Source organism: Heterodontus francisci, chromosome 6 (genome assembly GCF_036365525.1).
Source record: "Heterodontus francisci isolate sHetFra1 chromosome 6, sHetFra1.hap1, whole genome shotgun sequence".
NCBI classification, from domain to species: Eukaryota; Metazoa; Chordata; class Chondrichthyes; order Heterodontiformes; family Heterodontidae; genus Heterodontus; species Heterodontus francisci.
This window is the reverse complement of record NC_090376.1, coordinates 155,715,060-155,743,008: the sequence shown is the minus strand read 5'-3', so window position 1 is coordinate 155,743,008 and position 27,949 is coordinate 155,715,060. Positions and strand designations below refer to the sequence as shown.

Genomic DNA, 27,949 nt, shown 5'->3' with positions numbered 1-27,949 from the left:
AAAGGTTATCGGCGGTAGGCAGGAATATGAAGTTGAGCTTACAATCAGATCAGCCATGATCTTGAATGGCGGAGCAGGCTCGAGGGGCCGAGTGGCCTACTCCTGCTCCTAATTCATATGTTCGCTTGATCTCAACGAGTGAACATTGCAATACAGTCCACTCCAGTTAATTCTGTCATTTTTGCATTAAAAGTGATATGATCCAAAGTGGCATCCCATAAGCACAAAGTGGCATCCCATCCACAACCATTCACTCCATCCACCACCGACACACAGTTGCAGCAGTGTGTACCATCAACAAAGCGCCAAGGCTCCTTCAACAGTACCTTCCAAACTTGCGACCTCTACCACCTAGAAGGACAAGGGCAGCAGATGCATGGTAACACCACCACCTACAAGTTCCCCTCAAAGCCACACACCAGCTTGATTTGGAACTTATCACTGTTCCTTCACTGTCGCTGGGTCAAAATACTGGAACTCCCTTCCGAACAACACTGTGGGTGTACCTACCCCATATGGACTGCAGCAGCTCAAGAAGGCGGCACAGTGGTGCAGTGGCTAGCACCGCAGCCTCACAGCTCCAGTGACCCGGGTTCGGTTTTGGGTACTGCCTGTGCAGAGTTTGCAAGTTCTCCCTGTGACCGCGTGGGTTTCCTCCAGATGCTCTGGTTTCCTCCCACATGCCAAAGACTTGTGGGTTGATTGGTAAATTGGCCATTGCAAATTGCCCCTCATGTAGGTAGGTGGTAGGAGAATTATGGGGATATAAGAAGGAAAAATGGGATTAATATAGGATTAGTATAAATGGGTGGTTGATTGTTGGCACAGACTCGGTGGGCCGAAGGGCCTGCTTCGGTGCTGTATGTCTCTATGACTATAAGGCGGCTCACCACCACCTTCTCAAGGGCAATTAGGAATGGGCAATAAATGCTGGCCAAGCCAGGGATGCCCACATCTCATAAACAAATAATTTTTAAAAATTTGAACTATGCAATAATTTAAATGCAGAGGTTTTTCAACTAATAGACTGCATAACAGAAATGTTTATAAAACAATGAGCTCAAAACAAAGAAATCTATTCTTACAACTCACATTCTGAAAAAAATGTGCTAAATGATTTTCTACATTTCAATATGTAGCTGATAGGATACTGCTGTTCATGACCAAACATTGATTGTTTTACCAGTTTCAATTTCTGGTAAATTGTGAATAGCATGTACACCTTCTTCAAAGAACATCAAATAGATTAGCTGTAATTTATTAGTTTGCAGCTGTAGATTTTAAGCAAATTGCTATTGAGGTTGAGTGGTCAATGAACTCAGAATTGTTACATCAAACGCAAGTGCAAAGATCCCCCGATAGATCAGTAAGTAATTGAACTGTACAGATCAGGGATTTCCAGTTTGATTCTTGAATTGTGCAAGTTGGCTTATCACAGTGGAGATTCATGACAGACTCTAAATTACAATGTAACAGAAACCAGCTAAAAACCAATTTAAAAAATATGCATTTATATAGCGTCTTTCACGACCACCGGACGTCTCATCGTGCATTGCAGCCAATGAAGTATTTTTGAAGTGCAGTCACTGTTGTAGTGTAGGGAACGTGGCAATCAATTTGCACACAGCAAACTCCCACAAGCAGCAATGTGATAATGACCAGATAATCTATTTTTGTGATATTGATTGAGGAATAAATATTGGCCCGACACTGGGGATAATTCCCCTGCTCTTAGAGTCATCGGGTCATTTTGGTACATAAGGAGGTCATTTGGCCCATGCAGTCCATGCCGGCTCTGTTTCCCCTGTCTATACCTCTAGCCCTGCAAGTTTATTTCCCTCAGGTACCCATCCAATTTCCCTTTGAAATCATTCACCATTTCTGCTTTCATCACCCTCGTGGGCAGTGAGTTCCAGGTTATACCACTTGCTGCATAAAAAAATTGTTTCCCACAAACCGCACCCCCCCTGCCCCCCCACCCACTGCATCTCTTGCCCAAAATCTTTTATTTGTGTCCTCTAGTCCTTGCAGCCTCAGGTAATGGGAACAGATTATCTTTCTCTACCTTACCTAAACCTGTCCTTGTGATGGAATCCACAGTTTTGCGGGACCAATGGGGGATCATGTACAAGCTGTTGTCTGAACAGATGACTTGTCAAATGTTCTGTTAGATGCACTGACACTGGTTTCAAAGCTTGTTTTTTTCTGAGACAGACACTAACTAAAAGGGGAACTAAAAATTTCAGGTTTCTGGGGAAACAGAAACTGGCTGGAACCAGACAGAGCTATCCAAGCTCAGATCACACAGTGATGGAGTGCAGGCAAGCTGAAAAAGTGAAGTTTGGATCCAGGAGCTGATAATAGGTAGATGCAAGTTACTGCAACTACATGTTACTTAAGGTAATACTGGTGGATCCACATCAACAGGACTGTCGTGAGCAGAGCTGAGGTGCTTCTGGAGAAATGTGCCATTTTGGTGAAGACTGTACCGATGGAGTTCGGACTGAAGGGGACCTATTTTCGGATGAAAATCGGTGGCTGCATCTTGGAAGAAAGGAGCTGGAAATCTACCTGAGGAAGTTCAGAGCTTTGAAGAACTTTGTGGCTGTCGCTTGTGCCATATATGCTGAATGGACTTGCCAGTAAATCTGTGAGATCTTTGTTGTATCTGGTAATGTGTAATTTGTAATATATATAGACCGCAATGTCGTTCATTCACATTTAATTTCTGCTGATTTTGGTTTGATTGTTTAAATATGAGTTATAAAAGTGAATCTTGTCCATTTGTCTTTATTGGGGCTGTTCTCCATGGGGACCATAACAATATTGGGGGCTTCTCCAGGATTGATACAGATTAGGCTGTGAAATGAGTTCACTGGAATTTTCCAGAATTTAAGCAAACAAGATTTCATATTTACTTTTGCTGCATTCAGTGAGAAATCAACATGCGTACCTTTGATTCTCAGGCCTTTGTAAAGAAAAAGGATTTGTCTCTTAGGGCCTTGGAACAGTTGACAAAAGTTAATTTGAAGGCTATAGCAGGGAACACAGGGTTCAGCGTAGAATTAGGGGCTAGGAAAGCAGAGATCATTAAAGAATATGCTCCTCAATTGAAGCTTGGGAAAGAAAAGCATATTTCTGTTAATATTCAAGTAGAACTAGCCAAAATTGAATTAGCAAAAGAGAGCATAAAATTGGAAACGGAAAGAGAAGAAAATGAAAAAAATGCAAAAACTTGAATTCAAAAAGAGAAATGAAAAAACTTCAAAAGAGAAAGAGAGAATTTAGATTAGATAACTCATAGCTTATGAATATGCACTGGAGGTGAAAGCTGAGGATGACCTGCTGCAAACACCTCGTAGCTTTGATTTCACAAAGATTATTCATTTCATACCTAAATTTTGTGAGGAGGAAGTAGAAATGTACTTTGTGTCATTTGAGAAAATTGCTACAAATCTAAATTGGCCTAAATCATCTTGGACAAGGCTCCTACAGAGTATTTTCATAGGGAAAGCTTTGGAGGTGTACTCATCTCTTTCAGAATAGCATTCACGGGACAATGAAAAGTAAAGACTGCTGTTCTCAATGCCTATCAGTTGGTACCAGAGACCTACAGACAAAAATTCCGAAATTTAAAAAAGGAAACAGGGCCAGACATATGTGGAATTTGTGAGAGAGAAGGAAATGGTTTTTGATAGGTGAAATTGACCAATGAATGTTGCACAAGACTCAGAGGCTTAGGGAAGTGATTTGGATAGAATAATTCAAAAATAGTGTCCTTTTGGGAATAAGGCCCCCCCTGGAAGAACATAAAGTTCGTAAAGGAAGTTGCAGTGGTGGCAGATGATTATGAACTGAATCACAAGAAGAGTAGTCACAGGTCCTAATTTGGAAACTTTCAGAGAAATTGGAGAGATAAGAAGTTTGAAAATGAAAAGAAATATGGTTCTATTGAGAAAGGTAGCAAAGATAACGTAAATAGTCCTCAGGTTAGTAAAAGAGATGGTCCGGAGAAAAGTTTGGTTCAAGAGAACCGACATGCTACTTTTGACATAAAAAAGGACATGATGGCTGAGTGTTGGAAGTGGAAAAACAAGCCCGCAGCATCTGTGCAGTCACATGGTGTCCCCCCCAGGAAATACTGTCCTAGCTGGTAACGTTCACATCAAACAGGTAGTTTCTCCCACATTCACTGATAGAATCAGGTTGCAGAAGGCTACAGAAGCTTTTTATTTGAGGGTGAAGTATCCCCATGTTTGCCTGGTGAAGCCGGCAAGTCAACTGCTATCCTTAGAGATACAGGGATGGCATAGTCACTAATATTGGCAGGTGACATGAGTTTCCCCCACGGTAGTTCATTGAATGCGAAGATGTTAGCTCAGGATACTGATGGAAATTACTTACCCATTCCTCATATAGGATTGATTTCAAGTGTGACTTCGTCACTGGACCTGTTACCATTGATGTCATTCCTAGTTTGCCTATTGAAGGTGTGGATTATTTTGCTAGGAAATGACTTGGCTGGGGATAAGGTATTGAAACCACTGGTGGCGTCAAGAAATACAGCTTAAACTGCGGAAACTGAGGTTTTGCAGGAAGAATTTCCTGGGCTATTACCGTATTGTGTTGTGACTAGGTCCCAGGCTCACAGGGTTACACAAGAGACAGATTCAAGTTATTGGAGGACAATTCGGATGTTTGGTAGACTGAAACCTTTTTCAAGGACTTAGATAGGGATGTTGGTGGTAAAGACTCCAAGGCTAACAATGCTGAATTGTTTAGTAGATCTTCCTTGGTTGAGTCACAACAGGCAGACCATGATTTGAGTAGCTTGTCTCAGATGGTATGTTCTGCAGCAGAGGCTGAAAAAGTCCTCAAGTGTTATTGTATCATTTTGATGAGGAAGTGGAAACCTCCCCCAAGGCCCACTGATCAGGAATGGCCTGTAGTTCATCAAATTGTTGTTCCTCCTTGCTACCACAGTGAAATTTTGAGAATGGCCCATGAAATTCCAGTCGCAGGTTAGACTCAGGTACATTTTTGCATAAGAATGTGGTTGACTTTGCAAGACATGTCACACACCACAGATGCTTGGAAAGCCATAGCCTCCAATTAAGCCAGCCCCATTAATACCAATACCTGCATTTGATGAACCATTAGTAGGAATCTGGTTGATTGTATTAGACCCTTGCCTAAGACTAAGTTGGGTCACAAGTATCTCCTAATCATCATGGATTTGTCTACTCGATTTTCAGAGGCAGTACCATTGAAGAGGATCACAGCAAAAGTTGTGATTGAGTCCAGTTTTTCACTAGGTATGGATTGCCAAAAGAAATTCAGTCTGACCAGGGGTCAAATTTCATGTCTGGTGTATTTCAGGAGGCCATGTGTCATTTAGGAGTGAAACAGCTCAAGTTGTCTGTCTGCTTATCACCTGAAGCCCCAATGTGCTTTGGAGAGGTATCACCAAACCGTAAAGATTATTATTAGAGCCTATAATCTTGAATATCCCCAGGACAGCTTTATCATTCTTGTATTCGCTACTAGGGGCATGCCAAATGAGTCCATTGATTTCAGTTCCTTCAAATTATCTATAGGCATGATGTTAGGGGCCCCCATAAACTCATTGAGTGTGTTTTGGCACAGGAGGAGGAAACTACCTTCCTAGATTATGTGTTAAAGTTCCAAGAAAGGCTCTCAAAAGCTTCTGCGGTGGCCAGAGAACATCTCAAGGCTTCTCAATAGGTGATGAAAGCACAAGCAGAGAGAATAGCTCAGGCACTTAGTTTTCAATCTGGTGATAAGGTTCTAGTCTCATTGCCTTTGCCTGGTGAACCCTTGAAAGCTAGGTTTTATGGACCCTACTGTATCAAAAGGAAACTCAGTGAGATGAACTAGGTAGTCAGTATCCCAAACAGACATTAAGAATCAAAGGGTGTGTCATGTACCTATGCTGAAAAGGTACTATGACCGTGAGCATTGTCAGCCAGTAGGTATAGCACAGGTGGTAGAGAATGTAGATGATGATACTGATGAACCAGATGATGAGTCTGAGACTCAAAGTTCTCAGAATGAGCCTCTTGTGGTGAATCTGGTGAATGCAGAGGAGCTGGAGGGCCGGAATGAGGAGCTACACCATCTACCTGAGCAACAGAGGAAAAACACAGCTGTTCTATTGAAGGAATATAAGCCTGCATGCACAGATAAGCCAGGTCATACTTCTCTGGCTATTCATGAGCTTTATGTAGGGGTAGCTAAACCCCTACAGACTCAATCCTAGCAAATTGTTCAAAGTCAGGGAAGAGGTTCAATACAGTTTAAATAATAATATAATTGGAAGTTTGAGTTCTCCTGTCGTTCTGGTATCAAAACCAGATGGTTCGCAAAGATTCTGCAATGATTATTGAAAGCTAATGTAGTAACTAAGCTGGACTCCTATCTGACCCCAAGGTTCGATGATTGTATTAATAGAGTGGGGAACTCTGCCTTTATTAGCAAGTTCGATTTGCTTAAGGGATATTGGCAAGTCCCAAAATAATTTCTGCTTTTGTAACACCAGATGATCTGTTCCAATGTAAAGTCATGCTATTTAGTATGCAAAATGCACCAGCTACATTTCATAAATTAACAATCAAGTGATTGCCGGGTTGAGTAATTGCGTACATCGATGACCTTTTAGTGTACAGTGACATTTGGAGTGATCATTTCAAACATTTGAGAAGGCTATTTGACCAGCTGGCCAAAGCTAACTTCCTCATAAACCTGGCAAGGAGCAAGTTTGCCAAGGTCAAGAATGCTTATTTAGGACATATCGTGGGTGAAGGTCAAGCGTTACCACAAGAGGTGAAGGTTCAGGGGATTACAGACTTTCCTGTGCCCAAGACAAAGAAAGATGTGTTATGATTTCTGGGTAGGTTGGAGTCAACGGGAAATTTGTTCCTAATCTCAACACAGCAATCACCCCATCGACAAATTTGTTGAAGAAAAATGTGAAGTTGGAATGGTTAGAGTCATGCCAAATGGCGTGAGAAGTTAAAGGTTATTTTGAAAAAGGAGCCAGTTCTTGCAGCCCCAGATTTTAGTAAGCCATTCAAGGTGGCTATCGACACCAGTGACGGAGCAGCACCGCTCCTACCCCTACAAGATGATGATACTAGTATGGAACGGCCTGTTAGTTACTTCTCTAGGAGGCTCAATAAGCATCAGAGAAAGTACTTGACCATCTTATACTTCAAACTGTTGAAGAGCCAGTACATGTAATCAATAGTCAAGGGGAAATACGAGGTTATAGAGACCACAACACTCTTGTGTTTCCAGAAAGGTTCAGAACAAAGAACCTCAGACTGTTTTATTGGTGTTTACACTGAAAATTATGCATGTTTCAGGAAAAAATATGTAATGGTTGATGCTCTGTGCAGAGTTTAAAGAAGGGGCATAAGAGAGAAGGAAGACTCTGAGTTATGATAATTTTATGATGTTACTCCTAATTGTCACATTTACTTGGTTTGTTTTATGGGTTAAGTGCTTATGATTTTGTAAATACGATATGTATAATTGTGGAATATAAAAACCTTGCCTGTACAGTACGTAATAAGCTATTCGTTAAAATGTTTATGATAATAACTTGCTGAATTTCTAAACTGTACTAAAGAAAACTTTACTACAGTAAAGCTTCATTTCCAAGGGAGAGAAACAGCGATGGAATTCATGGTTTTCCAGGACCAGTGGGAGAGCATGAGCGAGCTGTTGTCTGGATAGATGACTTGGTGAATCATAGAATCATAGAGAGATACAGCACTGAAACAGGCCCTTCGGCCCACCGAGTCTGTGCCGACCAACAACCACCCATTTATACTAATCCGACATCAATCCCATATTCCCTACCACATCCCCACCATTCTCCTACCACCTACCTACACTAAGGGCAATTTACAATGACCAATTTACCTATCAACTTGCAAGTTTTTGGCTGTGGGAGGAAACCGGAGCACCCGGCAGAAACCCACGCGGTCACAGGGAGAACTTGCAAACTCCACACAGGCAGTACCCAGAACCGAACTTGGATCGCTGGAGCTATGAGGCTGCGGTGCTAACCACTGCGCCACTGTGCCGCCCCAATAGGAGTATCATTGCATTGGCTGGGAATATTCTGTTAGGTGCACTGACCCTGGTTTCAATGCTTGTTTTTTTGAGACAGATCCTAACTGAAAGGGGAACTAAAACTTTAGGTTTCTAGGGAAACAGAAACTGGTTGGAACCAAATTAAAAAGACAGAGCCATCCAAGCTCAGATCACACAGGGATGGAGCGCGAGCAAGCCAAAGAAAGTGAAGGTTGGGTCCGGGAGCTGGCAATAGGCAGATGCGAGTTACTGCAGCTACATCTGTTACATAATGGCTGGATCCACATCATCAAGTCGGTCGTGAGCAGAACTGAGGCAATTCTGGAGAAGTGCGCTGTTTCGGTGAAGACCATACCTGTGGAGTGCGGGTTGAAGGGGAACTGCTGTCGGATGAGAATCGGTGCTTCATTTTGGAAGAAAGGAGCTGGAGACCTACCTAAGGAAGTGCAGAGCTTTGAAGAACTGTGCGGCTGTAGTTGGTGTCATATATGCTGAATGGACTGCCCAGTAAATCCGCAAGACCCATCTAGTTGTATCTGATAGTTAATGTGTAATTTGTAATACTTATGTAGACTGAGATTGGTCTGTTTAATTCATGTTTAATTTAATGTTGATTTTGCTTTGACTGTTAAAGTAGAAGTTTATAAAAGTGAAATCTTGTCTATTTTTTATTGCGGTCATTTGGTAAATTCAGGACTTTTGGTTTGTTAATGTCTACAGGGAACATAAGTCATAACCTTGTACACTGCTTTCAAATCTCCCCTCAATCTCCTTTTCTTCAAGGAAAACAATCTCAGCTTTTCCAACCTAACCTTGTAGCTAAAATAACATCTCTATAATCATTTTGGTAAATCTCGTCTGCACCCTCCGAGGACTGTGACCTTCCATCAGAACTGACCTCAACCATTAACTCTATTTCTCTCCACAGACTCTGCCAGATCTGCTGAGTATTTCCAGCATTTTCTGATTTTATTTCTGATTTCTAGCAGCTACAGTATTTTCATTTGATTAATTTTTAAATAAGACATTTTGTTGTATTGGATATAGAAATGTCATGATTTTTAAAAAGGCAACAAACAGTCAGTTTCTTAAAATTTGTGTCATTCACAACTTCAAAAATATCTATATACTAGAACATATCTCAAAGAATCATCCACTAAGCGGTACTGTTCTATAGCACTTGGTGGCATTGCTGTTTTTCAGAATTAACGTAAAGCTAAATCTCCATTTGTAAATGTTTCTTAATGCATGCCGAGTATTATTTTAGTACAGACATCAGTAGAAAATTATGATGCTGCCTTAAGAACATTAAAAAAAACAAATTCAGAATAGGGGCCGGAATTTTTGCCTCGGCGGACGGAGCCATCCACCGACCGAAAAGTCTGTGGCGAACCTGCTTCCATCTGGCCTGGGGAACCAATACCCACTTTGCGGGTCCCAGGCCTTTAACTGAATCACAGAATCACAGAAGAATACAGTGCAGAAGAGGCCCTTCGGCCCATCGAGTCTGCACCGATGCATTAAAGACACCTGACCTGTCTACCTAATCCCATATGCCGGCACTTGGCCCATAGCCTTGAATATTATGATGTGCCAAGTGCTCATCCAGGTACTTAAAAATAAAAACTGCGGGAAATACCTCAGTAGGTCAGGCAACATCTGTGGAGAGAGGAACAGAGTTAAGGGGCTGAATTTGCGCCACAGAGATAGGAAACAGGAGCGGAATTTGTTTTTGGGTCAGACACCTTGCTCCAGTGAGAAACTGATTAAAATCAGATTTTCACGGGATGAGCCCTTAACTGATATAGAGATGGGTTTCCTGTCCGCTTAGAGCCAGCAGTGGGCAGAAACTGAGATGGGTCAGATGAAATGTAGACTAATTTAGGCACCCCGTGGCAGTCATCACTGAGGCTGCTGGTTGTCCTGAGGAGAAAATCTGCAGTTTGTGCCAAAGTCCTCGACTGCACCAGAGGGAAACAAGATGTCACGGAGAGCCAGAGGCCTGGCACCCGGGACCGGGCAGACTCTCTCTTCATTGATGCTGACCTCAATCTAATGCTAGAGGCCGTGAGGGATATGAGGGGGGTCCTCTTCCCAAAGGGTGGTAGGAGGCCACCTCATAATGCAGCAAGGGAACCTCTCTGTTTAGCATCATCTCCCTCCACCTCCAATTCCTCCTCCTCCTGCAATGAGCTGTCTCCTTCCAGGGCCTCATCGTCCTCATGGTCCGCACCTCTCTGGAGGGCCATGTTATGGAGAGCGCAGCAGACCACAATGACTGATATCCTTGAAGAAGGGTATTGGAGGACACCACCTGACTGGTCCAGGCATCGGAATCACATCATCAGAAGCTTGATCGCTAGTCTTGCTGAACAGGTGGCAATGGTTGTATCACCTCTGTGCCTTTGTTTAGGGATGTCAGTAGCATCTCTTCAAGGAATTTCCTGCACTTTAAGGGTTGGAGTGGAGGTCTGAGGGAGCCTGGACTGGTGGAGGATGAAGGAGTCAGACCACTGCCAGGAAAGCAAGCGCACATGGAGGAAGCTCTTGTTGTGGTCGCGGACAAGTTGGACATTGAGTGTTGATGGATCTCACTGGCCAGTCATTAGGTGTCTTGATGGTCAAATAGGTACAACTGATGATGCCCTGTACCTGGGGGAAATCCAGCGACAGAGGCAAAATCCGATGTCCTCTGTCTGTGCAATGCTGGGTTTGTCATTAAATGCATATGTTGTCTAGTTAAGGCAAAGTGGCGAGCGAGATGCATTGGTGTGCAGCCATTTTTGCAGTGCCACTTAGTTTTTTTCCCCTTTCGTGGGATGTGAGCATTGCTGGCAAGGCCAGTATTTATTGCAACCCCTAACTGCCCTTAAGATGGTAGTGAGCCACCTTCTTGAACCACTGCAAGTCCATTTGGTACAGGTACATCCACAGAGATGTTAGGAAGGGAGCTTCAGGATTTTACCAGCAACAGCAAAGGAACAGCAATATCATTTCAAGTCAGAATGGGAACTTGCAGGTGGTGGTGTTCCTATGCGTCTGCTGCTCTTTGTTAAACTGTTAATTGTGTCAATGGTTAGTCAATGTTTGTCATTGTCAATGTCAATGGTGAAGGTGCTAAGTTGGGGGAAGACTAATTATAACAATATTAGGCAGGAACTGAAGAATTTAGATTGGGGGCGGCTGTTTGAGGGTAAATCAACATCTGACGTGTGGGAGTCTTTCAAACGTCAGTTGATTAGAATCCAGGAACAGCATGTTCCTGTGAGGAAGAAGGATAAGTTTGGCAAGTTTCGGGAACCTTGGATAAAGAGGGATATTGTGAGCCTAGTCAAAAAGAAAAAGGAAGCATTCGTAAGGGCTAGAAGGCTAGGAACAGACGAAGCCCTTGAGGAATATAAAGAAAGCAGGAAGGAATTTGAGCAAGGAGTCAGGAGGGCTAAAAGGGGTCATGAAAAGTCATTGGCAAACAGAATTAAGGAGAATCCCAAGGCTTTTTACATGTATATAAAGAGCAAGAGGGTAACCAGAGAAAGGGTTGGCCCGCTCAAGGACAGAGGAGGGAATCTATGTGTGGAGACAGAGGAAATGGGCGAGGTACTAAATGAGTACTTTGCATTCACCAAGGAGAAGGACTTGGTGGATGAAGAGCCGAGGGAAGGGAGTGTAGATAGTCTCAGTCATCTCATTATCAAAAAGGAGGTGTTGGGTGTCCTGCAAAACATTAAGGTCCCCAGGACCTGATGGGATCTACCCCCAGAATACTGAAGGAGGCAAAGGAAGAAATTGCTGGGGCCTTGACAGAAATCTTTGTATCCTCATTGGCTACAGGTGAGGTCCCAGAGGACTGGAGAATAGCTAATGTTGTACTTTGTTTAAGAAGGGTAGCAAGGATAATCCAGGAAATTATAGGCCGGTGAGCCTTACGTCAGTAGTAGGGAAATTATTAGAGAGGATTCTTCGGGACATGATTAACTCCCATTTGGAAACAAATGAACTTATTAGCGAGAGGCAGCATGGTTCTGTGAAGGGGAGGTCGTACCTCACTAACTTGATTGAATTTTTTGAGGAAGTGACAAAGACGATTGACGAAGGAAGGGCAGTGGATGTTGTCTATATGGACTTCAGTAAAGCCTTTGACAAGGTCCCTCACGGCAGACTGGTACAAAAGGTGAAGTCACACAGGATCAGAGGTGAGCTGGCAAGATGGATACAGAACTGGCTCGATCAGAGAGACAGAGGGTAGCAGTGGAAGGGTGCTTTTCTGAATGGAGGGCTGTGACTAGTGGTGTTCCACAGGGATCAGTGCTGGGACCTTTGCTGTTTGTATTATATATAAATGATTTGGAGGAAAATGTAGCTGGTCTGATTAGTAAGTTTGCGGACGACACAAAAGTTGGTGGAGTTGAGGATAGTGATGAGGATTGTCAAAGGATCGGTTGGAGACTTGGGCAGAGAAATGGCAGATGGAGTTTAATCCGGACAAATGTGAGGTAATGCATTTTGGAAGATCTAATACAGGTGGGAAGTATACAATAAATGGGAGAACCCTAAGGAGTATTGACAGGCAGAGAGATCTGGGAATACAGGTCCACAGGTCACTGAAAGTGGCACCGCAGGTGGATCGTCAAGAAGGTAGTCAAGAAGGCATACGGCATGCTTGTCTTCATCGGTCGGGGCATAGAGTATAAAAATTGGCAAGTCATGCTGCAGCTGTACAGAACCTTAGTTAAGCCACACTTAGAATATTGCGTGCAATTCTGGTCGCCACACTACCAGAAGGACGTGGAGGCTTTGGAGAGGGTACAGAAGAGGTTTACCAGGATGTCGCCTGGTCTGGAGGGCATTAGCTATGAGGAGAGGTTGGATAAACTTGGATTGTTTTCACTGGAACGACGGAGGTGGAGGGGCGAATGATAGTTTACAAAGTTATGAGTGGCAAGGACAGAGTGGATAGTCAGAAGCTTTTCCCAGGGTGGAAGAGTCAGTTACTAGGGGACATAGGTTGAAGGTGCGAGGGGCAAAGTTTAGAGGGGATGTGCGAGGCAAGTTCTTTACACAGAGGGTGGCGAGTGCCTGGAACTTGCTGCCGGGAGAGGTGGTGGAAGCAGGTGCGATTGCGACGTTTAAGAGGCATCTTGACAAATACAGGATGGGAATAGAGGGATACGGTCCCCGGAAGTGCAGAAGGTTTTCGTTTAGACAGGCATCAAGATCGGCGCAGGCTTGGAGGGCCGAATGGCCTGTTCCTGTGCTGTACTGTTCTTTGTATATGCAGGTGAAGGGTGTTAATTGGGGTCTTAGTTGAGCTCTTATAAGCAGACACTCACTGAGACTGGTGGAGAGTTTGAGTCAGGAGTTACATGCTCCTCTGCACAATAAATGTGAAACTGAGTAAATATAGGCTCCAGCATTATTCTTCCATAGCAAGGTTTCTGGAATTTAACACTCTTGTCCTTCTAGGTGGTAGAGGTTAAGGGTTTAGAAGGTGCTGTCAAAGCAGACTTGGTGAGTTGCTGCAGTGCATCATGTAGATGATACACACTGCTGCCATTGTGCATCGGTGGTGCAGGGAGTGAATGTCTCAGGTGGTGGATGGGGTGCCAATCAAGTGGACTGTTTTGTTCTGGAGCGTGTGGAACTTCTTGAGTGTTGCTGGAGCTGCACACATCCAGGCAAGTGAAGAGCATTCCATCACACACCTGACTGGTACCTCTTAGATGGTGGACAGACGTTGGGGTGTCAGGACATGAGTTACTCATTGTAAAATTCCCAGATTCTGACCTGCTCTTGAAGCCACAGTATTTATGTGACGGGCCCACTTACGTTTCTGCTAAATAGTAACCCCCAGGATGTTGATGGTCAGGTATTCAGCAATGGTAATGCCGTTGAACATCAAGGTGAGATGGCTAGATTCTCCCTTGTTGGAGATGGTCACTGCCTTTTTTTAAATTTGTTCCTGGCATGTGAGGGTCACTGGCTAGGAAAGTTTTAGTTTAGAGATACAGCACTGAAACAGGCCCTTCGGCCCACCGAGTCTGTGCCGACCATCAACCACCCATTTATACTAATCCTACACCAATTTCATATTCCTACCACATCCCCACCTGTCCCTATATTTCCCTACCACCTACTGATACTAGGGGCAATTTATAATGGCCAATTAACCTATCAACCAGCAAGTCTTTAGCATGTGGGAGGAAACCGGAGCACCCGGAGGAAACCCACGCAGACACAGGCAGCACCCAGAATTGAACCCAGGTCGCTGGAGCTGTGAGGCTGCGGTGCTAACCACTGCGCCACTGTGCCGCCCCTCCAGATTTATTTATATTTATTGCCCATCCCTAATTGCCACTGAGAAGGTGGTGGTGAGCTGCCTTCTTCAACTGTTGCAGTCCATGTGGAGTCGGTACACCAACAGTGCTGTTAGGAAGGGAGTTCCAGGATTTTGATCCAGCAACAGTGAAGGAATGGCGATATAGTTCCAAGTCAGGATGGTCTCTGGCTTGGAGGGGAATTTGCAAGTGATGGTGTTCCCATGCATCTGCTGCCCTTGTCCTTCTAGATGGGAGAGGTCGTGGGTTTGGAAGGCGCTGTCTAAGGCGCCTTGGTGCGTTGCTGCAGTGCATCTTGTAGTTGGTACACACTGCTGCACTGTGTGTCGGTGGTGGAGTGTGTGAATGTTATTGGATGGGGTGCCAATCTAGCGGGCTGCTTTGTCCTGGATGGTATTGAGCTTCTTGAGTGTTATTGGAGCTGCACCCATCCACGCAAGTGGAGAGTATTCCAACACACTCCTGACTTCGACCTTGTAGATGGTGGACAGACTTTGGGGAGTCAGGAGGGGAGTTACTCACCGCAGGATTCCCAGCCTCTGACGTGCTCTTGTAGCCACGGTATTTATATGGCTACTTCAGTTCAGTTTCTGGTCAATGGTAACCCCCCAGGATGTTGATAGTGGGGGATTCAGTGATCATAATGCCATTGAATGTCAAGGGGAGATGGTTAGATTCTCTCTTGCTGGAGATGGTCATTGCCTGGCATTTGTGTGGCGCGAATGTTACTTGCCACTTATCAGCCCAAGCCTATATATTGTCACGGTATTGCAGGATTTCGACACAGACTGCTTCAGTATCTGAAGAGTCGTGAATGGTGATGAACATTGTGCAATCATCAGCGAATATCTCCACTTCTGACCTTATGATTGAAGGTCAGTGATGAAGCAGCTGAAGATGGTTGGGCCGAGGACACTACCCTGAGGAACCCCTGCAGTGATGTCCTGGAGCTCAGATGATTGACCTCCAACAACCACAACCATCTTCCTTTGCGCTAGGTATGACTCCAACCAGCAGAGAGTTTTCCTCAATTCACATTGACTCCAGTTTTGCTAGGGTTCCTTGATGCCATACTCGGTCAAATGCTACCTTGATGCAAAGGGCAGTCACTCTCACCTCACCTCTTGACTTCTGATCTTTTGTCCACGTTTGAACCAAGGCTGTAATGAGGTCAGGAGCTGAGTGGCCCTGGCGGAACCCAAACTGAGCGTCACAGAGCAGATCATTGCTGAACAAAGTGCCACTTGATAGCACTGTCGCTGACACCTTCCATCACTTTACTGATGATGGCGAGTAAACTGATGGGGTGGTAATTGGCTGTGTTGGACTTGTCGTGCTTTTTGTGTATAGGACATACCTGGGAAATTTTCGACATTGCAGGGTAGATGCTAGTGTTACAGCTGTACTGGAATAGCTTGGCTCGAGACGTGGCAAGTTCTCGAGCACCGGTCTTCAGTACTATTGCCGGAACATTGCCAGGGCTCATAGCCTTTGCAGTATCCAGTGCCTTCAGCCATTTCTTAGTATCACACAGAGTGAATCGAATTGGCTGTAGACTGGCATCTGTGATACTCGGGATTCAGGAGGAGGCCAAGGTGGATCATCAACCTGGCATTTCTGGCTGAAGATTGTTGCAAATGCTTCAGCCTTACCTTTTGCACTAATGTGTATGGCTCCCCCATCATCGAGGATGGGGATATTTGTGGAGCCACCTCCTCCAATTGGTTGTTTAATTGTCTACCACCATTCACAACTGGATGTGGTAGGACTGCAGAGTTCAAGTCTGATCCGTTGGTTCTGGGATCTCTTAGCTATCTTTCACATGCTGCTTACGCTGTTAGGCATACAAGTAGTCTTGGGTTGTAGCGTCAGCAGGTTGACATCTCATTTTGAGGTATGCCTGGTGCTGCTCCTGGTATGCCCTCCTGCACTCTTCACTGAACCAGGGTTGCTCTCCTGGCTTGATGGTAATGGTAGAGTGGGGGATATGCCGGGCCATGAGGTTACAGATTGTGTTGAGTACAATTCTGCTGCTGCTGATAGCCCACAGCACCTCATGGATGCCCAGTTTTGCATTGCTAGATCTGTTCGAAATCTATCCCATTTAGCACGGTGATAGTGCCACACAACACGATGGACAGTATCCTCAATGTGAAGGCGGGACTTTGTCTCCACAAGGACTGTGCAGTGGTCAATCCTACCAATACTGTCATGGATAGAAGCAGCTGCGGCAGGCAGATTGGTGACGACAAGGTCAAATATGCTTTTCCCTCATGTTGGTTCCCCCACCACCTACCGCAGACCCAGTCTAGCAGCTATGTCCTTTCGGACTCGGCCAGCTCAATCAGTAGTGGTGCTACCGAGACACTCTTGGTGATGGACATTGAAGTCCCCCACACAGAGTACATTTTGAGCCCTTGCCACCCTCAGTGCTTCCTCCAAGTGGTGTTCAACATGGAGGAGTACTGACTCATCAGCTGAGGGAGGGCGTTAGGTGGTAATCAGTAGAAGGTTACCTTGCCCATGTTTGACCTGATGCCATGAGACTTCATGGGGTCTGGAGTCGATATTGAGGACGCACAGGGTAACCCCCTCCCTACTGTAGACCACTGTCCCGACACCTCCACCCTGCCAGTGGGACAGGACATACCCAGAGATAGTGATTGCAGTGTCTGTAAGGTATGATTCCGTGAATATGACTCTGTCAGGCTGTTGCTTGACTAGTCTGTGGGACAGCTCTCCCAACGTTGGTACCATCCCCCAGATGTTAGTGAGGAGGACGTTGTAGGGTTGACAGGGCTGGGTTTGCCATTGTCGTTTCCAGTCCCTAGGTCGATGCCGGGAGGTCCGTCCAGTTTCATTCCTTTTTATTGACTCCGTAGTGGTTAGATACAAATGAGTGGCTTGCTAGGCCATTTCAGAGAGCATTTAAGAGTTAACCACATTGCTGTGGGTCAGTAATCAGTTACTAGGAGACATAGGTTTAAGCTGCGAGGGGTAAAGTTTAGAGGGGATGTGCGAGGCAAGTTCTTTAAACAGAGGTTGGTGAGTGCCTGGAACTTGCTGCCGGGGAAGGTGGTGGAAGCAGGTACGATAGCAACGCTTAAGAGGCATCTTGACAAATACATGAATAGGATGCGAATAGAGGGATACGGTCCCCGGAAGTGCAGAAGGTTTTAAGTTTAGGCAGACATCAAGATCGGCGCAGGCTTGGAGGGCCGAATGGTCTGTTTCTGTGCTGTACTGTTCTTTGTTTTGATCTGTATTAGTTGAGGGTACAAGGTCGCAGGGACAGACATTTAAAGTTTTGGGCAAGAGACATAGGGAGGATGTGAGGAAGAACTTTCTTTTTTAAAATTAGCAAATTATAATGGCCTGAATAATGGACAGGATGAGAGAACTGCTAAAATCCCTGTTCCCTTCCCAATTGTCCATAATCAGTCAGCTTTTGAGAGGAAGCTGTCTGTTTTTTTTTTCTTTTTAAAACCAGAGTGGGTGGACAATTTGAATAACCAGCAGCAAGCTCTTCGTGGGTTCAAACAGACAGAGAATTGTTTATATATGCACTTACCCCGAAATCTAATGCCAAAGCACTCACTCACGCAGTCACACACATAAACACACTCAAGGAAAGTACAACTAAAAGAGAATAGTGCATTTTTACAGGTTACAAGCAAAAGAACAGTTCCTAATTCAAGTGATTGTCTTGTTCTGGACAACACGCATTGCATGCCTGATGAAGATTCCTTCACTCCAGAAGTGTAGTGTAAGTAAGTTTAACAGCCAAAGTCGTGTTCCGAAGTGGTTTTCAGGATTCTCTTAAAGTGGTGGAGTTTCTGCAGGTCACGAAGTTGGTTGCTTGTACTCACAATACCAGGAGGTCAGTTTGCTGTATTGGTGGACCCGAAATGGAACAGGTTTGCAGACCTTGCGATGATACAGTTTCCTTTAAGGACCAGATGGTACTGCCTTGTTTGTTCCTGTTTCTTTTTGCAGTCAGTATTTAAAGACTAAAAAGGAGACAAACATGTCTGCCCTACCATGTGACTTCTCACAGTTCCTTTCCCAAATATGGTGGTGGTCTTAGGTTGATTAGCCACATGCGGGTTTATTGTTGTAAGACATTAATCCAGAGATTCGGGGGGATGGAGGGGGGTGGGGTTTAAACACAATCACCACCTTTGTCTCAGACTAAACCCATTCAAGAATGTCTCGATGGTTACAGGATGGGCACAGTTGACACCTCTTAGTCTGGAATGAGACAGTTTTTGAATTCGCTGGCCTGGTCATCTGCCCTTCGGCAACCATCTTTGCAGCATACTGTTCACTTTTTAAAGGAAAACTCAAATTCAAAGAGTCCACATTGAATAAAGTTTGTATCTTAAAAGTTAGGAATTATAGATCTTTACTGGGCTTAACACCTGGAACCCGCTGCCTACGAGGGTGGTGGAAGCTGAAATGATGAATGATTTCAAAAGGAAATTAAATGGGCACTTGAAAGAAATAAACTTGCAGGTCGACAGGGATAGAACGGAAGAATGTGGCTGACCGGATTGCTGTACAGAAAGCATCAACTCCTCCTTCTGTGCCAAAATTATGTAGTCAAGTAATAAATGGCATTACAGCATTAATGATAATCTGTATTTCTAGAGAGTGTGCTTTTTCACCCAAAAAACTTTAACAACCCAGTTATGTAATAAGGGTTTATGGGGGAATATTTTTGTGTTAGGCCTAAAATGGGCATTATATTGGCAGTGTGCCCACAGTACCCATCCAAAGACAAACAGCCAAACCTCTGAAGTTCTGCAGAGAGTAGGTCCCCTTAAGGATCACGGTGGCAATCTATGTGTGGAGCCACGGGAAATGGGCGAGGTCCTAAATGAATATTTCTCATCCGTATTTACTGTGGAGAAGGTCATGTAAACTAGTGAGTTCAAAGGAGGGAACAGCGATATCCTGGAGCATATCAACATTACAAAGGAGGTGGTGTTGGAGGTTTTGAAGTGCATTAAGGTGGATAAATCCCCAGGGCCTGACCAGGTGTATCCTAGGATGCTATGCGAAGCAAGGGAGGAGATTGCTGGGGCCCTGGCAGAGATTTTTGTATCATCGTTAGCAACGAGTGAGGTACCGGAAGACTGGAGGATAGCTAATGTTGTGCCTTTATTTAAGAAGGGCAGCAGGGGTAAGCCAGGGAACTACAGGCCGGTGAGCCTTTCATCAGTGGTGGGAAAGTTATTGCAAGGGATTCTGAGAAAGAGGATTTATATGCAGCTGGAAAGGCATGGTCTGATTAGGGACAGTCAGCATGGCTTTATGCGTGGGAAATCGCGTCTCACGAATTTGATTGAGTTTTTACAGGAGGTGACCAAGAGGGCAGGGCGATGGACGTTGTCTACATGGACTTTAACAGGGCCTTTGACAAGGTCCCGCATGGTAGGCTGGTCCAGGAGATTCGAACACATGGGATCCAGGGTGAGCGAGCAAATTGGATACAAAATTGGCTTGGTGATAGAAGGCAGAGGGTGGTGGTGGTGGATTGTTTTTCAGATTGGAGGCCAGTGACCAGTGGTGTGCTGCAGGGATCTGTGCCGGGCTCTCTGTTGTTTGTCATATATATTATGACTTGGATGTGAATGTAAGGGGCATGATTCGTAAGTTTGCAGATGACACCAAAATTAGTGGTATAGTGGACAGTGAAGAAGGTTGTCAAAGGTTACAACAGGATATAGATCCACTGGGAAAGTGGGCAAGGGAGTGGCAAATGGAATTTAACGCAGACAAGCGCAAAGTGATGCATTTTGGGAAGTTAAACCAGGGCAGGACATATACAGTCAATGGCAGGGCCCTGGGGAGTGTTCTTGAGCAGAGACACCTTGGGGTGCAAGTACATAGTTCCCTGAAAGTGGCAACACAGGTAGACAGAGTGATGAAGAAGGCGTATAGCATACTTGCCTTCATCAGCCGAGGCATTGAGTACAAGAGTTGGGATGTCATGTTACAGTTGTACATAATGTTGGTTAGGCCGCATTTGGAGTAGTGTGTGCAGTTCTGGTCGCCGCACTACAGGAAAGATGTGATTAAGCTAGAGAGGGTGCAGAAAAGATTCACAAGGATGTTGCCTGGTTTGGAGGGCTTGAGTTATAAAGAGAAATTGGATAGGCTGGGTCTGTTTTCCCTGGAGCGAAGGAGGCTGAGAGGGGACATGATAGAGGTATATAAAATTATGAGAGGCATAGATAGGGGAGATATCCAGGGTCTGTTTCCAATGGTAGGGGTGACTAAAACTAGAGGGCATAGATTTAAGGTGAGAAGGAGGAGGTTTAAAGAGGTTTAAAGGGGATCAAAGGGGTAAATTTTTCGCACAAAGAATATTGGGTATCTGGAAGGAGCTGCCTGAAGAGGTGGTGGAGGCAGGAACAGTAGCGACATTTAAGAGGCATCTGGACAGGTACCTGAATGAGCAAGGCATAGAGGGATATGGAATTAATGCAGGCAGGTGGGATTAGTATAAATAGGCATAATGGTCAGCAGGAACGCGGTGGGCCGAAGGGCCTGTTTCTATGCTGTATGACTATGACTGGGGCCCTAGCACCGATCCCTGTGGTACCCCACTAGTCACTGCTTGCCGCTCGGAAAAAGATCCGTTTATTCCTACTCTTTGTTTCCTGTCTGCCAACCTGTTCTCTATCCATGTCAGTACATTACCCACAATCCCATGTGCTTTAATTTTGCATGCTAACTCTTATGTGGGACCTTATGGACAACCTTCTGAAAGTCCAAATACACCACATCCACTGGTTCTTCCAGATCTAATACTACTAGTTACATCCTCATAAAAATCCAGTAGATTTGTCAAGCATGATTTCCCTTTCATAAATCCATGATGGTTTAGTCCAATCCTGTCAATGTTTTCCAAGTTCTCTGCTCTTACATCTTTTATAATGGACTCTAGCATTTTCCCCACTACTGATGTTAGGCTAACTGGTCTATAATTTCCTGTTTTCTCTCTACCTCCTTTTTTAAATAGTGGGGTTACATTAGTTACCCTCCAATCTGTTGAAACTGTTCCAGAGTCTCTCGAATTTTGAAAAATGACCAGCAATGCATCTGCTATTTCAAAGGCCACTTCCTTAAGTACTCTGGGATGTAGATAATCAGACCCTGGGGATTTATCGGCCTTCAATCCCATCAATTTCCCTAACTCCATTTCCCTACTCATACTGATTTCATACAGTTCCTCCTTCTCACTAGACCCTATGTTCCCCAACATTTCTGGGAGGTAATCTGTGTCCTCCTTTGTGAAGACAGAATCAAAGTATGTATTTAATTGGTCTGCCATTTCTTTGTTCCCCATTATAAATCCCCCGTTTCTGACTGTAAGGGACCCACATTTGTCTTCATTAATGTCTTTCTCTTCGCATATCTATGGAAGCTTTTACAGTCAGTTTTTATGTTCTCGGCAAGCTTATTCTCAAACTCTTATTTTCCCCTTCTTAATCAATCACTTTGTCCTCCTTTGCTAAATTCTAAACTGCTCCCAATCCTCAGGTTTGCTGCTGGAACCCCACACAAGATTGTTAATTAATCCTTTCTCATTACACAATACCCAGTCTAGGGTGGCCTGTTCTCTAGATGGTTCCTCAACGTATTGGTCCAAAGAACCATCACGTACGCACTCCAGGAATTCCTCCTCTGCAGTATTATTGCTAATTTGGTTTGCCCAATCTATATGTAGATTAACATCACCCATAATTACAGTTGTACCCTTATTGCATGCATCTCTAATTTCCTGTTTAATGCCATCCTGTGCATCACTTTTTTTATTCATTCATGGGATGTGGGCATCGCAGGCCAGGCCAGCATTTATTGCCCATCCCTAATTGCCCTTGCTAGAGCATGTAAGAGTCAACCACATTGTTGTGGGTCTGGAGTCACATGTAGGCCAGACCAGGTAAGGACAGCAGATTTCCTTCCCTAAAGGACATTAGTGAACCAGATGGGTTTTTACAACAATCGACAATGGTTTCATGGCCATCATTAGACTAGCTTTTAATTCCAGATTTTATTAATTGAATTCAAATTCCACCTTCTGCTGTTTGGGGGTCTATATACAACCCCCACCAACATTTTCTGCCCCTTGGTGTTTCTTAGCTCCACGCATACAGATTCCACATCAGGATTCTAAGCTCATATCCTTGCTCACTATTGTATTGATTTCCTCTTTTACTAACAATGCTACTCTACCTTCTTTCCCTTTTTTCCTGTCCTTCCTAAATATTGACTACCCCTGGATGTTCAGTTCCCATCCTTGGTCACCCTGCAGCCATGTCTCCGTAATCGTAACTATTTCATATCCATTTGCATCTATTTGCGGGGTTAATTCGCCTACCTTATTGCAAATACTCCGCGCATTGAGACACAATGCCTTTAGGCTTGTCTTTTAACATTCTTAGTCATCTTAGCATTATTTCGCACTATGGCCCTATTTGTTTCTTGTCCTTGATTTCTATGCCTTGTTTCCTCCTCCTCAGTCACCCCGCTCAGGTTCTCATCCCCCTGCCATTCTAGTTTAAATTCTCCCCAACAGCACTAGCAAACACCCCAGCGAGGACATCAGTTCCAGTCCTGCCTGGGTGTAACCCATCCCGCTTGTACAGGTCCCACCTTCCCCTAAACCGGTCCCAATGTCCCAGGAAGCTAAATCCCTCCCCCTGCACCATTTCACCAGCCATGCATTCATCTTGTCTAATCTCCTGTTCCTATACTCACTAACACGTGGCACAGAGATTACTAACTTTGGAGGTCCTGCTTTTTAATTTAGCTCCTAACTCCTTAAATTCATCTTGCAGGACCTCATTCGTTTTTCTACCTATGTCGTTGGTACCAACATGTACCACGACCATTGCAGCCACTCCGATAGGAAGATAGAAAGAATTAATATAAAAGCAAAATACTGCGGATGCTGGAAATCTGAAATACAAACAAGAAATGCTGGAATCACTCAGCAGGTCTGGCAGCATCTGTGAAAAGAGAAGCAGAGTTAAAGTTTCGGGTCAGTGGCCCTTCTTCGGAAGAATTAATGTGTGGCTTGAGGCAGGGTGGAGGAGAGAGGGCTTGGGACATTGGGACCAGTTCTGGGACAGGTTGCACCTCAACAAAACTGGCACCAATGTCCTCGTGGGAAGGTCCACTAGTGTGACTGGGGAGGGTTTAAACTAAATGGAAATAAATTACACTTAAAAAAAAAGAAATGAAGTAACTAAAAATATTAATTAGATGCCAGCTAGAACGTACTTGATTTGAAACCACAGTCCATCTGCTAACCTGACTGGACAACAGTGATGAGATTTCTCTATATTTTGCCTCTACCTGAGAAATAGAAAGTTGAACCAAATAGGGTTTTAGTTTAGTTTAGAGATACAGCACTGAAACAGGCCCTTCAGCCCACCGAGTCTGTGCCGACCATCAACCACCCATTTATACTAATCCTACACTAATTCCATATTCCTACCACATCCCCACCTGTTCCTATATTTCCCTACCACCTACCTATACTAGGGGCAATTGCTAATGGCCAATTTACCTATCAACCTGCAAGTCTTTGGCATGTGGGAGGAAACCAGAGCACCCGGAGGAAACCCACACAGACACAGGGAGAACTTGCAAACTCCACACAGGCAGGACCCAGAATTGAACCCGGGTTGCTGGAGCTGTGAGGCTGCGGTGCTAACCACTGCGCCACTGTGCCGGTCTTTATTAGTTATTTTTTAAAAATAAACAGAGCAACTCAGATCTGATCCCTGCACCACATTAGGCCACTGAAGTTTCTAAAAGATAAATCTCAAGTATATAAAAGGGACTAGTGCTTTTTTTTTTTTACACATTTGTATAGATAAACAAAATTATAAATCAAAATAGGAGCAGGAGCAGGAGTAGGCCATTCAGCCCTTTGAGCCTGCTCTTCCATTCATTATGATCATTGCTGTTCATCCAACTCTGTTCCCACTTTCCTTCCATATCTTTTGATCCTCAATGGAATTATTAGCACAGACACCTCAGTGTGAGTTCCATACCATGCTGTTCATCTTGGATCAGATGATCCCTGACAATGATGTCATCCTGATGAGACCTTTGAGCCCCGCACCATGCCCAGCCACCTCCCTGTGTAGCCGGAGCACCCTGGTGTTCTGCATCCTCCCTCTCCGGCTCCACTTCCTCCTCTTCCATCTCTTCCACCTCCTCTTCCCCCAATGAACTGTCTCCTTCTAGGCCTCAAGGTCCACATCTCTCTGGAGGGCAATGTTCTGGAGAGAGCAGCAGACCAGCACAATGAGTGAGACCCTTGCAAATGTGTATTGCAGGGTGCCACCCAACCGGTCCAGGCACCAGAATCACATCTTCAGAAGCCCGATGGCCTGCTCAGTGGTGGTCCTGGTTGTATTTCCTCTGTGCCTCTGTCTGTGGCTCTCATAGTGAGGTGAGTAGACATGTCTTCAGGGGATATCTCTTGTACCCTAGAATCCATTCACGTACTTTGGGGGTTGGAGTGAAGAGCTGCTGTAGCCTGGACTGCCGGAGGATGACCAGAGTTATAGAAACCACCAGGAAAGTGAGCACACACAGGGAGGATGCTGTTGTTGAGGTCACAGACCAGCTGAACATTGAGGGAGCCCTTCCAGTGGCGCAGTGGTTAGCACCGCAGCCTCACAGCTCCAGGATCCCGGGTTCAATTCTGGATACTGCCTGTGTGGAGTTTGCAAGTTCTCCCTGTGACCGTGTGGGTTTTCGCCGGGTGCTCCGGTTTCATCCCACAGCCAAAGACTTGCAGGTGATAGGTAAATTGGCCATTGTAAATTGCCCCTAATGTAGGTAGGTGGTAGGGAATATGGGATTACTGTAGGGTTAGTATAAATGGGTGGCTGTTGGTCGGCAGAGACTCGGCGGGCCGAAGGGCCTGTTTCAGTGCTGTATCTCAAAATAAATAAATAAATAAAATAAAATAAACCCAAGAGCTATATCTAACTCCTTCTTGAAAACATTACGTTTTGACCTCAACTGCTTTCTGTTGGTAGTGAATTCCACAGGCTCACCACTCTCTGGGTGAAGAAATTCCTCCTATCAGTCCTGAAAGGTTTACCCCGTATCCACAGACTATGACCCCTGGTTCTGGACTCCCCCACCATCGGGAACATCCCTCCTGCATCTACCCTATCAAGTCCTGTTTGAATTTTATAGGTTTCTATGAGATCCCCCCTCGCTCTTCTGAACTCCAGCTAATATAATCCTGACTCAATCTCTCCTCATACGTCAGTCCCACCATCCCAGGAATCAGTCTGGTAAACCTTCGCTGCACTCCCTCTATAGCAAGAACATCCTTCCTCAGATAAGGAGACCAAAACTGCACACAATATTCCAGGTGTGGCCTCACTAAGGCCCTGTATAATTGCAGCAAGATATCCCTGCTCCTGTACTCGAATCCTCTCGGTTTGAACGCCAACATACCATTTGCCCTTTTTACCACCTATTGCACCTGCATGCTTACCTTCAGTGACTGGTGTACGAGAACACCTAGGTCTCGTTGCATATTCCCCTCTCTCAGTTTATAGCCATTCAGATAATAATCTGCCTTCCTGTTTTTGCTAACAAAGTGGATAACCTCACATTTATCCACATTATACTGCATCTGCCATGCATTTGCCCCCTCACTCAACTTGTCCAAATCACCCTGAATCTGTGATCCAACCACACTGGACACATTGGTAGCTTTATCACTAAAGTTATTACATCTTTGCACAGTTTCATTTTAGAAAAGAAAAACAACTTGATCAAAATAATTCTTCCTTTCCAAAAAGCAAACTTGTTAAAAGATAAAGGCTCCACAGTGCTCCAAAAACAGAAATTGCTGAATTGGGTTAGGTCTGCGCTGTAAGCCTATGTTTACTGTGAATTTAATTGAAACTAGTTAAACCTATTTCACAATCAAACACAGTCCTGTTCTCACCTGACATACGTAGAGGTTCCAGCAACATTACTGAATATAGATGAGGGGCACGAACCTGGCTGAGATCAGCAAAATTTACGAGACCAGGGGCTGAATCTGTTACCCTTCCTGGTATATATAACTTCATGCATTGCATTTACAGAGTGAACTACTAAGACACCTGCAGTAGAATGTTTAAACTGGTATAGTCTTAAGGAATGCGAAGAATAAAAGAAATGCCACCTTTGAAACTATAGCAGTCAGTGATAATCAAGACAAAATTATTTTATATTTACAATAATCATGCAAACCAAACTTTTCGCACATACCTGCACATAATGCCGCAGAACATAAATAACTTCCCCTTTGCCAGCTTTCTCAGACAGAATCTTGTGGAATTTAGAAAATGCTTTTGTGCCAATTTCAGCATACAAGATGACAACTGGAGCTTTTGCATTCTTTGTTGGAAATGTATGGTCTCGTTTAAACAAGTATGGTTTGGGTCTGTAAACAGAAATTAGGTCAAAATTCTAAGATCTATCCCACATTTTAAAAAATTATCACAACTCAACTGCTTTAACAATTTTCTGTGATGCAGTGTAACAAATGAGGTTAAGCGGATTTAATTTTACAAATTTAAACAATAACAGGATTATGACAATCTCTGCCAGAAAATCAATGCAGCATGCACCAACTTTAAAATGACAATAGCTTGGAAAGCTGGACAATGAAAATAACGTTTGCATGTAACAATGTCAAGAAAATCATCAATGTGATGCAATTAATGGTTTAGCAGAAAGTAGAAGTTATTTTCTAACTGAGCTTCCTGCCTCTTTGCCAAAGCACATTCCTGACATTTTGCTTCTTCATTGCTATGAACAACACAGAACTCAACACATTGATAAGAACATTGAAACAGGCTACTTAGCCCCTAGAGCCTGTTCCGCCATTCAGTTAGATCATGGCTGATCCGTACCATTTATCAGCCTTTGATCCACAGCCCTTAGTACCCTACCAAACAAAAATCTACTCAATATCATTACTGAAAGTTTCAATTGACCCAACATTTGAAAGAGTGTGTTCCATCTTTCCATGATCCTGTGTGTGAAAAGCATTATCCAATTTCACTCCTCAAAGATCTAATTCTAACTTTAAGATTGTATCCCTTTGTTCCGGACTCCCTGACCATAAGAACATAAGAAACCTGTGCAGGAGTAGGCCATATGGCCACTTGAGCCTGTTCTGCCGTTCAATAAGATCATGGTTGGTCTTCTAGCTCAACTCCACTTTCCTGACTTAGCCCCACATCACTTGATTCCCTAAGTGTCCAAAAATCTAATCGATCACAGTGTTGAATATGCACAATGACTAAGCATTCACAGCCCTCTGGGATAGAGAATTCCAAAGATTCACAACCTTCAGGTGAAGAAATTACTCCTCATCTCAGTCTGAGGTCAGAGGCATCAGCCTCCCAGCATTCACCCTGTTAAGCTGGTTAAGGATTTTACAC

At 44.3% G+C, this 27,949-nt stretch overlaps 1 protein-coding gene across 1 annotated transcript in view; it reads right to left on the bottom strand.

The window, feature by feature from the left end:
* The window catches only part of uggt2 (UDP-glucose glycoprotein glucosyltransferase 2), a 740,193-nt gene that overhangs the window by 616,938 nt on the left and 95,306 nt on the right, over positions 1-27,949 (bottom strand). Inside the window, exon 6 of the mRNA XM_068034396.1 lies at positions 26,769-26,943. Coding sequence (XP_067890497.1) covers positions 26,769-26,943 — 175 coding nt within the window. The remainder of the gene's footprint in view (positions 1-26,768; positions 26,944-27,949) is intronic.